Consider the following 15,668-nt stretch of genomic DNA (forward strand, 5'->3'; position numbering starts at 1 on the left):
AAATATGCAGTAGTGGCAGTAGTAGTAATAGGAAGAAAAAGTAATAGTGGCAGGGAAGGAAGCCGCCTATAATAAACACCAAGTATCGAACTTAATATTTATTATAGCAAGGTAAGAAATAGTAAGTTCAGAAAATAAGATTATAAAATCCAATAAAGAAAATAAAAAGTTAATTCGAACTCCAAATTCCTACAAATTCGTTTTATACAATAACAATAGCAATTAATTAAGAATTTAGAAAACAACCAGTAAAATTAAGAAAGTATCGAAATTAAACCGAGGTCACATTCCAGTACTATTACACCGCCAAATCCAGGCGAGTGGCACCAAGAAAAAGATCAGGACCGGATGATGTCAAATGGCGACTTTTTGCGGCAGGTTAGGTAGCCGTCGACCTTTTCGCATTTGAGGCTGCTGCCACAGTCGCTGTCCTTGGAGCAAATGCAAAAGGCGGTGATGGCACAGTGCTTAATGCCGGGTGATGGCGTGAGCTGGCTGGAGATTCCCTTAAGGCGACGAGCGAACCGGTTCTCGAAGGTACCGCGCGGGTCGAAGCGAGCCATGGCCTTGAGGAAATTCTTGCGGCCGGGCAAGCGGTCGTCGGTGAGGAATGCAGGCGTAAACCACACTGCACTGTTCTTGCCCCAGTGGGCGCGGGCTTGGTACTTATCGTACAGCATCTGCTGGATGGCGAGATAGACGCCGACGCTCATCTGAGGGTCTCTCCCATAATTCTCACGCCAAAACGAGGCAATCTGGAGGTGAACCGACTCGCGGTCATGCGGCGCACTAAGGAACGACGAGGTGGCCGGCGAGAAGCGAAGCCAGAGACCAAAAGCGGGAAAGGCAGCGTATTCCTGCCTGAGGATGGACTTAATGTCATCCACAGCGGCACTTAGACTTGATGCCGATATTGCCTGTTCGACGTCGAAAGGGACGCCCAATTGCGGAGAGGACCAGCCACACATGCCTTCCTTGCACGCGTTGGTCATCATGCGATGACTAAAACCCGTCGAAGGGCTATGGTGGAACAAGTTGAGGTCATCGGAGAAGAAAGGCTGCCTGCCAGGAACCGTTTTGAACAGTGTAAGCTTGGTAAACTGTTCTAAGGCGGTAAGAGCGAGCTTGTTCTTCGTTGCTTGAATTAACTCCACTCCCATCCCGCCCGCTACGCGCACGGGCGGGGGCAACTCGGGCAAGAAGTTGGTGTGGTCGTTGCCCCTAGCCTCCACGCCCTTACGTTCGCCGCGCACTACGACGACGTCTTTGGACGACGGGTACCAGAACATCTCAAAGAACTCGTAGCGTTTGGCTTCGGCGTACGCCCTCCCGTCCGTCAGGATGGTATCGGGTTCGAGAGTCGTGGTGACCCTGAGCTTGAACGACGGAGTCACCTTGAAAGTGATGTCGGTCAAGATCCCCAGCAGCCCTAGGTTGCACCGAATTGCATCAAAGTCCGGATCGGCGTCGGTCACCTTGAGGATGTCGCCGTTGCCATCGACCAGCGTGACGGCCACGGCATAGTCGGACGGCATGGACGAGTGGACGAGCGACGAGCCGTGCGAACCCGTACCCAGCAACCCACCCATGCTGACGTTGCCCAAGACGGGAAAGTGGTTGAGGGTGACGCCCTCAGCATGTAGCTTCTCCAGCGCGTCGACCAACTGCTCACCGGCGACGATGGTCGCCGTCATTTTGTCGGCGGACACCGTGACGCCCTTGAGGCCTTTCACGTCGATTGGAATGCCATCGGTGCAGATCACGTCGGTTATCGAGTGTTGGTTTGCAATGGCCTTGACCGTAAGATTCTTGCCAATGGCCTCGCGCACGATGTCCTGCACCTCGTCGGTCGAGGTAGGACGGCGGATCTGGTGCTGCGTAGTGCAGACCATAGTGCCTTGGTAAGATTTGTAGGTGGTACCGGCCACCACTACCGCTAGTAAATGCAAGAGAATAAGGCGGTTGAAAAGCATGGCGGAGGGAAGCATGTCACGTTTGACCGAGAGAAGAGGAGGCGTGACGGAGAAAAGCGAGAAGATATAGACAGTTCGGTTAGGAGAGCAGCATCTGTCAGAACCGTAAAAGTAAAACAACCCATTGGTGATACTGAAAGTGACGGCGAAATCGCCGTTGGACGGGTGTCTAGGTGTCAAAATAATAGCCGATCATGTTTCTATTAGCACTGGTGGGTCTCAAGTTCAGCAAAGCGACATGGGATTCACATTTGAATGAAAGCTCCGGCGCCATCCAAGTGCGAACATGGTAGGCGGTCGAACTCGAGTTTCGCCATTGGTGGTCTCCACCAGTGTGCACGTAGAATCTACCTCGGATTAATATCGCAAGATTGGTCTCGAAACGCGAATCGGAAACCATATAGGTCCGCCGAGACGAAGTCGGTGGAGCTATCCTTCAAAGACGGAGTAGATATTGCAGAAATCCTTTAGAAAGGATTCTTTGTTGACGAGAGGCGTGTCCCAGCCACAAAAGTCTATAGCCATAAAAAAATAATCGTTCGAATCAACGCACAAGGCCTTCCAATCCAAAAGGAGGAGGATTTTGCAGACAAGATCGAATAAAGCTTCAAGATTTTCGGAAAGATATTTGACATCAGATTCGACGGAATCACCTACAAAGAGAGGAGATTCATAACAGATAGAGCAGCTGTATACCTCGACATAACGGAGAACCCAGAAACCATGGAATATATGCCCAGACAAATCTAAATCGATGATGCTCAAGTAATTCTCGATTGGCGAGGGGCCCCCATTTTCTGCAGATACTGCAGGAAAGAAGGACACAGAGTGCAAGTATGCCCCTACAGTAACAGACAAGAAAGAATTCCGGAACAGCAAGGAAAATCAACCAACCAAGGACCTACGCCAAAAAACCCGCCAACTCAGCGACAAGAAAGCATCGACACGAACACAACCTCGGACTCCGATGGCTTCGAGGTAGTGAGATCCAGGAAGAAAAGAGGATAAAAGAGAACGGCCACAACCCCTGAACCAGACAGAAGAATCCGTCCTCTAAGGACACCAAATACCCTTAGATCAACTTCAATCGAACCAACGCAACCAACCGAACAGACTCATTCGGACACCCAGGAAAATCACCAAAATTGTCGAGGAAGAATTCAAGAAGCGCATATCTAATAAAACGATAAAGAGAATACTCAAGAAGCTCAATGTAAAGCCACTGTCAAATCGTGAGAAATCATAACAGCTATCACGATAGTTCTTGATATACATAATATATCAAGAGCCTCTCGGGTAGACTCTTTATATTATTGGACTAATGACAGTCTGAATGTGCATTGTCGGCTGAAGCTGCAGAGCCCTCGAAGATCCCAGAGGTTGGTTGAGCACTTGTGCCCAGCTGAGGTCTCATTAGTGAAGTGAATCTCACGCTTATTCCATAAAACTCCCTATCTGGCGAAGCCACGGCTTCAGTGAAGCGATATTAGTTTGGATATACAAACATCTTTGTAAGGAGTTAACAGTTCACCTAGTAAATACTCTTTGATAATCACTTTGTAATAGCTCAAAGCTCTGGTAACTGCGATCATTTTCTTTATAGACGACTGCCAAATATTAGTGATTTAATATTTCATTTAAGTGCCTATACGTCATTCTTCAAAGCAATAATTATTGCAAGCAAATGTTAAAAAAACTTTTACCTTAACCGGCAAATATAACAGTGCTGATGTGTATAAAATTCCACGAAATATTGAATATTATTTGCCAAGCCTTGTGGAAACCCAACTTTGGTAATACTTCTTTTCTTCTCATGCTTCAAATCCTTCGAGTATATAAAGTAGTAAATAATCCATTAAAAATTAGTAGAATTCTGGTCCCAATTCTCGCAATCATCTATTTCTCATAGTACTTCGAGAGTTCCTCTGATAAATGGCATCACTCTCTTCAAAAGGTCAGGAAATACCAAGCGGGGACATGAACTTCAAATCGAGTGTTAGGATGCCTGAGTTCACTGGTATAGTTGACATACACAACTACTCTTTACTTCTTTCAACTTTAAAATTTCTAAACTTATAGCATCCAATCTCATTGGTGATAATTTGAAAAAATATGTCCCTAATCGCTATTACAATGAGCATTTCTTTGGTGTACCAAAAGTGAATGGAGCTTTCATTGACCGCCCAAGTATCTGGAATAAAATGACAAACACTCCAGCTAAAGAAACCAGCTCCGTAAAGAGAGTGATTTTAGCGCTAAATGGGCGTGGTGGTGCAGGCAAAACTCAACTTATGCTTCGATACTGCTACTATCATCGTGATCAATATGACTTCATATTCTGGCTTAGAGCCGACAACTGGATGCTGACAGCAAATTCAATTCGGAGTTTAGCTATCAACCTCGGTTTTGATGAGAGGGCTTTTGAGGAAGAATATGCGGATGAAAAGATGATCAAATGGGTTCGTGGCTGGCTTGAGAGAACACCGAGATGGCTACTACTCCTTGATAATGCTGATAGCCAGGTACTTGGAAGACTTCCAGACGTTCTACCGCGTCAGGGAGGGACTATTATTTTGTCTACACGTGAGACGGTTTCAATGGAAGAGGCTGTAGTGATTCACGTCGATAAAATGGAAGAAGAAGAAGCACTCTCACTCCTCCACCAGGGTTCTACAATGGAGTCTATCAACGTAGAAACTACAAAATTTCATATAGCTAAAGAGCTCGTCGCAGAACTCGAGTATATGCCACTCGCAATTGAGCTCGCACGGGCGTTTATTAAAAACACAAGTCAGCACTTCCAAGAATACCTAGCACTTTTCAAGAGGTGTCGAGATAGAATGTTTCCAACCATCCACCAAGACTCCCCTGATCCGCATGACCGAAACATAGCAACTATTTGTAATATTTTATTCGAGCACTTGCGAAGAGTAGATCCTATCGCAATGAATATTCTCGAAATATGTGCTTTCCTACAACCCAATAACATTCCCGTGCAATTTTTTGGACGACAATTTTCTAGACTCAAGTTGGATTCTACCCTCCTCGCTTCTTTTAAGAGAGGTTTGAACGTCGATTTTCCTTGTACTGTTAGCACCTCCTTAGATACAATCAGCACATTTTCATTGGCTAGTTTCGATAATAATGATAAGAGGTGCAAAGCAACTGTATTTACCATACATCCTCTGGTTCAAAAAACAATATACGAGGATATGAGCGAGGAAAGAAGAATGCATTTGGTTCTTAATCTCGCCGATGCTCTCGACATTGAAACTGAGTTTAACTGCGTATACAATCCACATTCACGAGAAATTATGGACGTCTATGCACAGCATATTCTTCATTTTGCTTCAGTGTTCAATAATTCCTACCAAAATGAACCCGTGTCTGAGAGATTCTGTAGTCTATTAAACCGAACGATTTATTTTCTATTGCATTCCGGTTTTCTTGTTGGCTTGGAGCGATTGTCAGAGTTTTCAGTCTTGGCTTCACAGTCAATATACGAAAGTGAGCACACGGAAATAGCGACCTCATTGAATAATCTTGCTACGCTCTTTCGTTATCAGAGTGATTATGCCAGGGCCGAGCAGCTTTATGAAAAAGCATTGGCTATTCGAGAGAATATATTGGGACTAGAGCACTCGAAATCAGCAACCTCTTTAAACAACCTAGCCTGTCTTTATCATTACCAATTTGACTTCGATAGAGCTCTGCTATTGTTTCAAAGAGCTTTGACTATCTACGAGAGATCACTAGGATACGAACATCCATTTACAATAACCATACTGAACAATCTCGCCGAATGCCACAACGACCAAGGAAACTACGATAGAGCGGAGCCATTGTACCAAAAGTTACTGGCCATTGACGAAAAGCTGTCGGGATCGGAACACTTGGCCACTGCTGTATCTCTGAGTAATTTGGCTGACATATACCAGAGCCAGTATAAATGCTCGAGTGCTGAGCCGCTTTACACTAAAGCTCTGAGTATTAAAGAGAAATTGCTAGGACGTGATCATCTCAATGTGATTGACTCTCTGAACGATCTCTCTTCACTCTACCATGTCCAAGGAAATTTTAACAAAGCCTCGAGTATATCCACTCAGAGCCTTAGGATTTCGAGCAATCTATCAGATATTGAGAACACATGTATGGATTTTCTCTACACTTTATATGAACAGGCTGGGTTCTATCATGATTTGAAGGAGTACAACAAAAACGAGCACATTTATCAGCGTTCACTTGCAACTGAAGAGATTGTATTGGAATTTGAGCATCCACTCCCCACAAAATCCTTAAAACACCTTGCCCATCTATTCTATCAGGCGAGAAATATGGACGATAAAGCCGAACCGATATATATGAGGGTTTTGGAAGCCCAAGAAAAGATTTTAGGGACAGAGCATCCATACGTAGCAATATCACTTGACAGTCTGGCGGAGTTCCATCGATATAAGGAGAACTACGATAAAGCAGAACCTTTTTACGAGCGAGCACTGGAAATTCGCGAAAAGGCGTGGGGCTCTGATCACATATTCTTAGCAAATTCCCTTGACAATCTTGCCTGGGTTTGTCTTGGACAAGATAATAATAGCAAGGCCGATCCACTTTATCAGCGAGCACTAGAAATTATTGATAGAAACTTTGGACCTGAACACCCTGACACGATAAGATATCTAGAAGATATGATCACGTGTTATTTATCCTATGGCAAAAGGGAGCAGGCCGAATTATTGCATTGTCGTCTACTTTCGACCCAAGAGAAGCAATTGGAATCCAGTTGTCCAAATGAATTGAATTTTGACATTATATACACAATCCCGGGGACTTTTGAGAGAGCCAAATTACTATATCAGCGACTACTTATTGCGCAAGAAACTCTCTTGGGTTCTGAACACAAAGACGTAGCAAAGCGTGTAGAAGAGCTAGCTTATTACTACAAATACAATAGAAAATACGAGGAATATGAATCACAACTCCAGCGAGCGATGGCAATTCGGGAAAAATCGCATGGATTGGTACATCCCGATACAAGGAGATCTCTAGGAATGTTGGTTAGGCACTATTGTGACCAAAGTGATTATGAAAAGGCTGAATCAATTCTACACAGAGCTTACGGGATTCTGGAAAGTGAATTGGGACCTGATCATCCGGATACGAGAGATATGTTGCAAGATTTTGCTAAACTTTATTACAACAAAGGTGACCTCTATAGAGCTGAAATTTTCTACAAACGTATGTTGGAGATTTCCGAGAAAGAGTTTGGGCACGATCATCCAGATAACGTGGATTATATCAACAAACTTGCCAGTTTCTATTGCGACAAAAAAGATTACGGTAATGCGGAACTACTCTACCAACGCTCTTTAGATATCAACGCGAAAACACTTGGTCCAGATCCGGAAACAGTAGTTTCTATGAATCGGCTGGCAGAATTTTACCTCGAACAGAAAGAGCTTGAAAAATCGGAAACGCACTATAAGAACTCCTTGGAGATCACTGCAATAATCGAAGGACCAGATACTTTATATTCAGCGAGAATCCAACTGAAGCTTGCCTCGATATATCGTCAATGGGGTCAGTATGAGAAAGCCGCGTCACTCTATCAACAATCGCTGTCCGTCTTCGAACATATATTTGGATCGAATGATGAGGATACAATAACCATTTTATGTGACCTGGGAACACTATATCAGAAATGGGGGTACCATACGATGGCCCAGTCATTTTTTAAGCGAGTGTTGGAGTTCCGTGAAAAAACGCTTGGGACCGACCATTCTGACACGAACCATATACGAGCACTTTTAGAAAATATTGAAATACATAATGACTAGTTTCCATAGATCCTGTCGATAATGTATCTTAACCTTTCTCTTTTTATTTGTAATATCACCTTTATTTATAATTTATACAAACTATAATTGATGTACTTCTATCGAGTTGTGGAAACCAACTTTTTCGCATTTGCACGGATTTTTCTGGATGTTGGTGATGCAGGAGTATTCAATATTTACAATTGAATCCAGCCGATTTAAATTTAATTGAGCCAAGTGGCTCAATGTAAATTGGTAGATAGATAGGTATAGTTACAGTATACTAGGCTCAATATGAAATTTCTGTGACTTTTTTTCAGTGTCGCTCAATGTTAAACGTGCATCTAAACATATTTAGCTTTGTTTTGAGGCAATTCAGCATGTTTATTTTTCTTGCATCAGTTGTGGTATCTATTCGATATCTGAGGCATGCGGATGAATTTCTTCGAGCTATAGATCACTTTGAGCTATGAGCTTCTCAGTCATTTCCTACCCCTCTTCGATCTATTAACTTGAACATTAAACACAAGTTTTAATAAAAGTTAGTATATACTATATTTTAATGTCGTTATTACAATAGATGCGATTCTAACGCATTTAATTAAGACTGTTGCTGCAATGCAGATGCTAATGAAGTCCCATGCTCAATTATTTTCGGCCGTTGGATATAAGGTCACATTTGGGGAATCTTCGTTGTATTGATGATTAAAAAGTATATTAGAATTGGTTGATGAAAGCTTTTACAGAACCTTCATGTTGAGGATTTTGGCGAAATAGGAGTTATGGATAGGTCGGATAAGGGGTAAAGGCAAGCAAAGCAAGTAGCTAGAACGGATAGAGTGCCATGTTTAAGTGGTGAACATTTATATTAAAGAATGATGCATGTTACTATGAGATTTGCATCCTCTCCTCATTATGTAGAAGTTACTCCCGTCGATATCTGATATATCCTCATGCTTGTAATTGCCCTCATGCAAAATTATTAAATATTTGTAACAGCACAAATGATCAAACAAAATTTTCTTGAATATGAAAGAATATGACCATACATATAACAAATAAAGCCAAATGACCATACAATGAATCGCAAGCAAATACTGGGCATTATAATTAACCTAATATGAAAACCAAAGCAATCTTTGATTATGATAATTATACTATTAGTTTATTGAAATAGCATTTCCCAAAATTTGTAATGAATGGTTCAAAAAACAGCAAAAATTATTCATTTACACACAGATTGCCATGGGGCGTATTAAACAATCCCACAACGCTAACAGTATTACCACAAATATTGGCATCTACTCTGACTGGGACCTGGACAACATCTCCACTCACGACTCCGAGGGTTTCCCATCCGCTGGATGACCTCTTATCTCTAACGGTGCTCCTTTCGATTGCGTAGCAAAAAATAAAAGAAAGAAACCAGCATATACTGGAGTATATTTCATATAGTAAAAGGGCATATAAACGTTGGGGGGGGGAGGATTGAATAACTTGTACCTTACGAAAATCTGGGATGGTAAAACAATAAGTGCAACTTGTGTATAAATCACAATAGTTCGGGTATTACTGGTGAAATATTGAAATTTGAAAAGAGCTGATTAAAAAAAAGGAGGTTGAGAAAAGCGTGGGCACATTTATATAATGTATGCATACTAGCCGTTAAGTGGATCAGCGTGTTTTCGCCGTAAAAGAATCTATTGCCTCGGCGAAGGAGGCTTACAGAACGCACAAAATGAAGAATTAAAAATATTCCATTTAAAGAATTATAGAAAAATTGAATATTGTGGTGGAACAGATGGCTAGTAGAGCAAGTAGCTTGAGTGGTGAAAGTGTCATTATTACGAAACTTTCATCCCATATCATCATGCAGGAATCGTCCCCATTGATATCTGATTTACCTTCCTACCTGCAAAAGACTCTGTACGAAGCTATATTAATAAATTGGTAGATATATTTTATTCTATCATACACTATAAAGTACTCGACCAGTTGATTAAATAATTCAAAAAAGAAATTTAGAGTATGAATTAATATATCTTAAAAAAAGTTTGCTTTTCAAGCATAAACATGGTGAGAATATATTAAATAAAATATAACAAACTAAACTTCTTTTGAGATCAAGCAATGATTATTATTATACAAAAAATTTAGACGGAGTCAACTAACATGAAGTAGGGAAGGATCCTCTAGAAATTTCGACTCTAGTATAAAAGAACCGGAGAGCCATTCTGTGGTTTCAATTATACATCATTCCTCTAAAATGGCACCACACTATTTTACCGTATTTACCTTCATTATTCGCCGGCCAATTCTTCCTCAAATCCATAAACCCCATAATCAAATACTTCAAACCACGTTAAACGTTCGCTTAGCTTACCACGATGTACGGCGGCAATGCACCGGCGCTCATCGAATGCCAGTTGCCACACACCTTGTACGTTGGTCAACAAATCGCACACGTGTTGCCCCGTAGAAATATCCCACATCTTGATCCCACCCTCTGCTCCAGATATTATCTTGGTGTCATCGTGCTGGAAACACGTGACAGCACTTCGATGCTCTTCGAGCACATGGCGACATTCATGGCTTTCCATGTCCCAAACCCGTAAGGTGCCATCTGCCGAAGCCGACACAATATAGTTACGGGACACCTCAAGTAAACCCACAAGGGATGTATGGCCTTCAAGCGTTGCGAGGCAGGATCCGTCAAGTAGGCTCCAAATCCGTAATACACCTTCAAAAGAACCGCTTATACAAGCTCTGCGATCTGGTGTCATTGCTACCGTGTATACTTTCTGGGTATGCCCTTCCAACACGAATTGACACGTGCCTGTTGCTAGGTCCCAAACCCGCAGCGTATGGTCATAGCTACCACTGACAATCGTGTTTCCCATTACAGCAATGGTTCGCACAGAGTCTGAATGCCCAGTTAGTACGTGAAGCAAATGCGGGTCAGAGTCGTTAGGAAATTGAGAAGAATCATGCTCTTCAGTACACAGCCCATTGTCAATATCGGGAAGTTTCCATACACGAAGAGTTGTATCGCGCGAACCTGTCACAATTAATGGCATCGAGGGCTCCATGACACGAGTGCCATCGGGCTGCACAATTGCCGTGGGTAGACTTAATACCAAACAGCGAACCGTGCTGGTGTGGCCCCTGAAAACGTGTGTACATTTAGCCTGTTCAATATTCCAGACTCGAAGAGTGCGATCCGTTGAACCTGAGACCAGTATATTTCCATCGAATTGCAATGCCCATACTCCACCCTCATGGCCTTTAAGACGATTACGCAGACTACCGGTTGCGGTGTCATACACGTTGATGCAATTATCATCTGATCCAGAAATGATTTTGTCATTATCAAACTGCAGGCAAGTAACTAGGTTATTACTGTGTCCTTGAAACGAGTAGCGCTTAGCTCGACCCAAGGCCCAGTTGCGACGCAAAATGAATTCGCTATCAATGCAATTGAGCCCGTCATCAGATTTTTCACCCAATGCTTTGTGAGAACTTTGATCTTCCTTGTGCACTTTATTGATGGAAGATTTTTCACCCATAGGTGCTAATTGATTCTAGGTAATGCTAGGTAATTCTAGCACTGAAACAACGGGATAAACGCGAGACGCAAAATCGGGATGCTTGGCACAGTCACAAAGTGGCGGAAATAGTACTCGCAATGTGAGGCTTATTAAAAATCTCTCGAGTTAGATGGCAGGTTTAAGGAGGAAAAAAGACAGGTAACAGCCGGAAAGTAAGGGTTATTTTAAAACTAATTGAATAGAATGGAAGATCTATTGAGACGTTTAATTTTGGTCAAATAACATGAACAAGTCTCTTTTAAAACCTCTAAATGACTATCCACCTGGTAAAGGATATTATCAATTAAATTGCCTGACACGAAACGAAATAGCCTATTAACTCTTTCGCTTCGTGTCTATAGCTATCTCTTGCTAAGTGAAGGATCAGCTTTGCAGCTATGCACGCTCGCTTGCACAGATAGACATCGCAGAATGATAGATGATTAGTAAACACGTGACAATGGTATTTGAATCATACATTACTTTAAACTCAGACAATACGACGCCCCTATATCTATGTTTCTAAACACTCTGACTTCCACAATCAAAAGAGGGCGCTGAGTAAGGTTGATAATTGGCAGGTCTTGCTTAACCCCGCATCTGGCTTATTGCTTTTAATACCTATCTACTGAAACTGACAGAATGATTCTTCCAGTCAAGAACAAATATGAATTATTATGTCACCAGAGGCGAACAGAATGTATTTGCGTCAGAAAAATAAGGAAAAAAAAATAAAAGAACAGCAACTATTGTTCATCGGTCACCTAAGGAACAAACATTTCTCTCGTTAGTAATTAATCCTTACTAAGTTCTCCCCATTTTTGGGGCAGATTGAGAGAAGCTCTACTTATCAATTCAAAGTTATCACGCGCACCCTATTATAAGAAGGCGGAGTAATCAGGCGCAATCTATGCTAATGTTCGGATTTTTGATTGGAATGAAGTATTTCTGCTATACCTGTGTGTATAAAAGATAGGTAATAAGGAGGTGGGCGAGTCGAACCATAGCATTCTAGACGATCTCTTTGCTTAATCTTGCAGGTGCCCGCTATCGATCACTAGCCTACCCCTCTTGATAGGGTCATTACTGCTTCTAAACAATGTGTTTGTGAGCTGTGTATTTTTGGCAGAGACACGAGATCCCGACTGTTTTTTATGCTGTTGCTAGAAAAACTTTCGATACCTTGCGTAGGAAAGAGGGATTTTTCTTAACCCAATATCTTATGAAAACATAGCATAGAGACTAAAAGCATTCGTTTTAAACCTATATTTTAATTAAAAAACTAAGCAAGCGGTGATTATCCGACAGATGAGTCTTTTCTTCTTTTTTCTCACGTCTTTCTTTCCATTCTGCTGCATATCAACTTTGTAAAATAACTCAGGGAAAATGTGGCTCATCGCTGGATGGATCGTACTAGGATAAGTCACCATTTCAATGCCTACTGTTTTCAATGCTCTCAGTTTATTCCATAGTCAATATCTCTCTTTAAAAAAAATCATACGAGCTTCACCCAGCATAAGCATTAGAGCCATTGTTTCTTTCAGGTGCTTTTTTACCATAAACTGTTGGATTCCTCGGATATATATGCTTGGGCTATCCAATCGAATGGCCTGGAAGTCATGTATGGACTGGGGAATTGTTGCCAGCTAGCCACTAGCCAAGGTTGCCCCACCCCATTCAACGCCATCTATAGAGAAGAAGGTTTGCGAAGTCATGACGTTGCCATCACCTCCCCTCATCCTCAGCATTAATAAAGGGATATAGGAAATTCCTAGAATCCTTGGTAGGTAAGCTAGCTAACCCTAGGTTAGAAACATCAGTTAAACTTAGAGAATTTACATCAAAAGTTTTATTAGCGGCATCTTCGATAGAATTCTCGTTTAAACAAGCACCCGGTTAAACTCTTTCAGTGCATTACAAAAACGGGGAACGTGATCTTTTAGCGAAAAAAGCTATAAAAGCCAGCCTCTCTCTCCATCCAAGGGCCTCTTCTCCACCCTCTCTCAATCCTCCAGCAACAACCCACCCTTGAGACTTTCAACAGTAACAACAAGAGAAATTACAACCATGCAAAACACCTGCCCTTGCAACCGATGCGGCTCCAACTGCCAGTGAGTATAGAACGCTGTAAGATCCGGATTCACTTTACTTACCTTTACCCCTTCTCTTCCAAATAGATGCACCAGCGGAAGCTGCGCCTGCGGATGCTGCAAGTAATTGGCCCAAAGACGAATGGAAACATGCGTTGCCGTTAGTCCTAACCCATAAATTGAGAAATCTCTTCCCAGTACGAACACAATAGGGAACCCATCATTAACTTTATATACTATATAAATATGTGTTGAGTGTACACCATTCTTCCATAATACTTTATCTATCCGTGAATAAATTGTATTGCAGGGAATAACATCGCATCTCAAACCATATTCAACCCATCAGACATCCTCCACTCTACGCTCTCCCTACAACTTCGTCCAGGCATCCTATGCTTTCGATGAAATATACTGTTGAACTAAATAGATCGCCGAAGGTTGAATTTTACTCCCTAGTTTGTACAATGTAACCATTTTCCATCCACGTGCTCAAGCATAGCTGTCGAGAATGTTGTTATTTATTCGATCAATATAGTGCGAGGTTTGCTTAGTCCAAACCTTTTCTCAAAGTAAATTCTAAACGTGATCCTCAAAGCTGATATTAACGAGATTTAAGATTTCCTTTCCCACAAGGATCTCAAACTAAACTATCCCTTTAAACATACGTTGCGAGATACTTACCCCAGCAACAATTGTGTTGCTTATTCAACGTGATATTTATCCTCATTCTTAACCTTGAACCCATCCCATTTTAAGTAGAGATGCCTATAACAGTTACTCATGTGGTTACTACGCAAATATGATTTAATCAAATGGCAGGGGTAGAGATATAATTTTAGAAAGCAGCTCTTTGTAAACCAACATTGATTTTCTGCTATAAAGTATATTCCTTTATTCCTTGCCTAGAGCGCTGATACAAAATCGTTAACCTTGTTTCAAATTTTCCAAATGAAAAGCAGGAAGCCAGCTTGCAAACAATATACGAAACGACTCGTTCTAAGTACAAACCATTCCACGAGCAGTGTTTGTACGGTATAGCGTGATATATCACAAAATTCGTGTGGAAAACTTTTGCATAATCTGGTTGGGCGTTGCTACAAGAAAGTATAGCCAAAATGTCGCTCCACCTAGGGAAGGTCTAGAAAAAAATGAGACTTGAAATGTTGAGTTTCCTTTATTTGGCCCATACCGATGAAAGCTAAACATGGTTCGCATTGAGTTACCATGTCAGTTCTTGCAGCTGTTTATTGTACATGTAATACAGGATCCAGTAGAGCCTAGAACTTGCTGTAAATTCTGACCGATGCTCATCTGCAACCATCTTCTAGGCCAAATAACCCAGATCTCAACTTATCGCCAATATCACTTGATATTGAGACTGAACAATTCTTCATATAAGATTCAAAAACCCAGCCTCTCGAATAGATTATTAGTATAATGGCACTCACTCCCGGACCCTTAGCCATAACGGCACCGATCCACATCTATACCTAAACTGCGGTATGTTACTAAAAGGGGCTTTACTGCATTTCTTGTGCTTGCATTTCTTGTTGTGTCATATAAGCTTGGCTTTCTTCGCATCTCGCTATAATTCAGTGATTCTCACGAACTCCATGATGACACAACAAATAAAATCCACGCAGAGATATGCAAACCGTGATAGTGCAGATGCCAAGAAAGTGGATGCCCTACCTTATCGATTTGATAACTTGGCACACCGAAGAGACTCAGGAGGAGTCATCTTTTCATCCATTTGTATCCAGGCCGAACAATGATAACACAAAAGTTGGAGAGTTTTCAAACAAGTCGCTTTCTAACTTCTCTCAAGCAGTTGGTCGTCGATAACGATCCATAGCCTTTCCAAGACTTTCGTTATCGATGAAGGAAAATGAGGTGACACCAAAAAGAGCTCCAGTGTCCTGTAATGACCTCTATACCGAGATCTTGCGACAGAGTCGATCTATGAGCGTCCTTTGGATTTCAGTTATAGCATGCAAACAAAAAATTATAAAATAATGCTAAATTATTGATAATCATTTTTACTCATATAAAAGGGAGGAAAAAAAAAAGACATACAGAAAGTGGTTTGTGTTATGTATTCACACACCGTACACTAAAACAAGAGCAAAGACATAAAAAAACTAATACCTAATACTAAAAATCATTTCGACCATATATATACTTTCCATATATAATGGCGCA

At 41.6% G+C, this 15,668-nt stretch overlaps 4 protein-coding genes across 4 annotated transcripts; 1 reads left to right on the top strand and 3 right to left on the bottom strand.

Annotated features, from left to right (window-relative positions):
• Positions 1 to 338: 338 nt before the first annotated feature.
• On the bottom strand, positions 339 to 3,387 carry VTP21DRAFT_385 (uncharacterized protein; the record flags this gene model as incomplete). Its single annotated transcript, XM_069394195.1, has 6 exons — positions 339 to 2,142; positions 2,223 to 2,320; positions 2,670 to 2,815; positions 2,879 to 3,000; positions 3,067 to 3,222; positions 3,293 to 3,387. The coding sequence occupies 6 exons, from the start codon at positions 3,385 to 3,387 to the stop codon at positions 339 to 341; spliced, it is 2,421 nt and encodes an 806-aa protein (XP_069256764.1).
• A 518-nt stretch (positions 3,388 to 3,905) lies between these two features.
• VTP21DRAFT_386 (uncharacterized protein) lies at positions 3,906 to 7,807 on the top strand (the record flags this gene model as incomplete). The annotated part of the gene is made up of 2 exons (XM_069394206.1): positions 3,906 to 3,990; positions 4,053 to 7,807. 2 exons carry the CDS (start codon positions 3,906 to 3,908, stop codon positions 7,805 to 7,807), a joined length of 3,840 nt encoding a protein of 1,279 aa, XP_069256765.1.
• A 2,279-nt stretch (positions 7,808 to 10,086) lies between these two features.
• On the bottom strand, positions 10,087 to 11,352 carry VTP21DRAFT_387 (uncharacterized protein; the record flags this gene model as incomplete). Its single annotated transcript, XM_069394217.1, has 1 exon — positions 10,087 to 11,352. The coding sequence occupies one exon, from the start codon at positions 11,350 to 11,352 to the stop codon at positions 10,087 to 10,089; it is 1,266 nt and encodes a 421-aa protein (XP_069256766.1).
• Positions 11,353 to 13,376: 2,024 nt separating this feature from the next.
• VTP21DRAFT_388 (uncharacterized protein) lies at positions 13,377 to 15,655 on the bottom strand (the record flags this gene model as incomplete). The annotated part of the gene is made up of 2 exons (XM_069394228.1): positions 13,377 to 13,788; positions 15,615 to 15,655. 2 exons carry the CDS (start codon positions 15,653 to 15,655, stop codon positions 13,377 to 13,379), a joined length of 453 nt encoding a protein of 150 aa, XP_069256767.1.
• Positions 15,656 to 15,668: the final 13 nt, after the last annotated feature.

The sequence above is a fragment of the Calcarisporiella thermophila genome, assembly GCF_041956535.1.
Source record: "Calcarisporiella thermophila strain CBS 279.70 unplaced genomic scaffold VTP21scaffold_1, whole genome shotgun sequence".
In the NCBI taxonomy this organism is placed as follows: Eukaryota; Fungi; Calcarisporiellomycota; class Calcarisporiellomycetes; order Calcarisporiellales; family Calcarisporiellaceae; genus Calcarisporiella; species Calcarisporiella thermophila.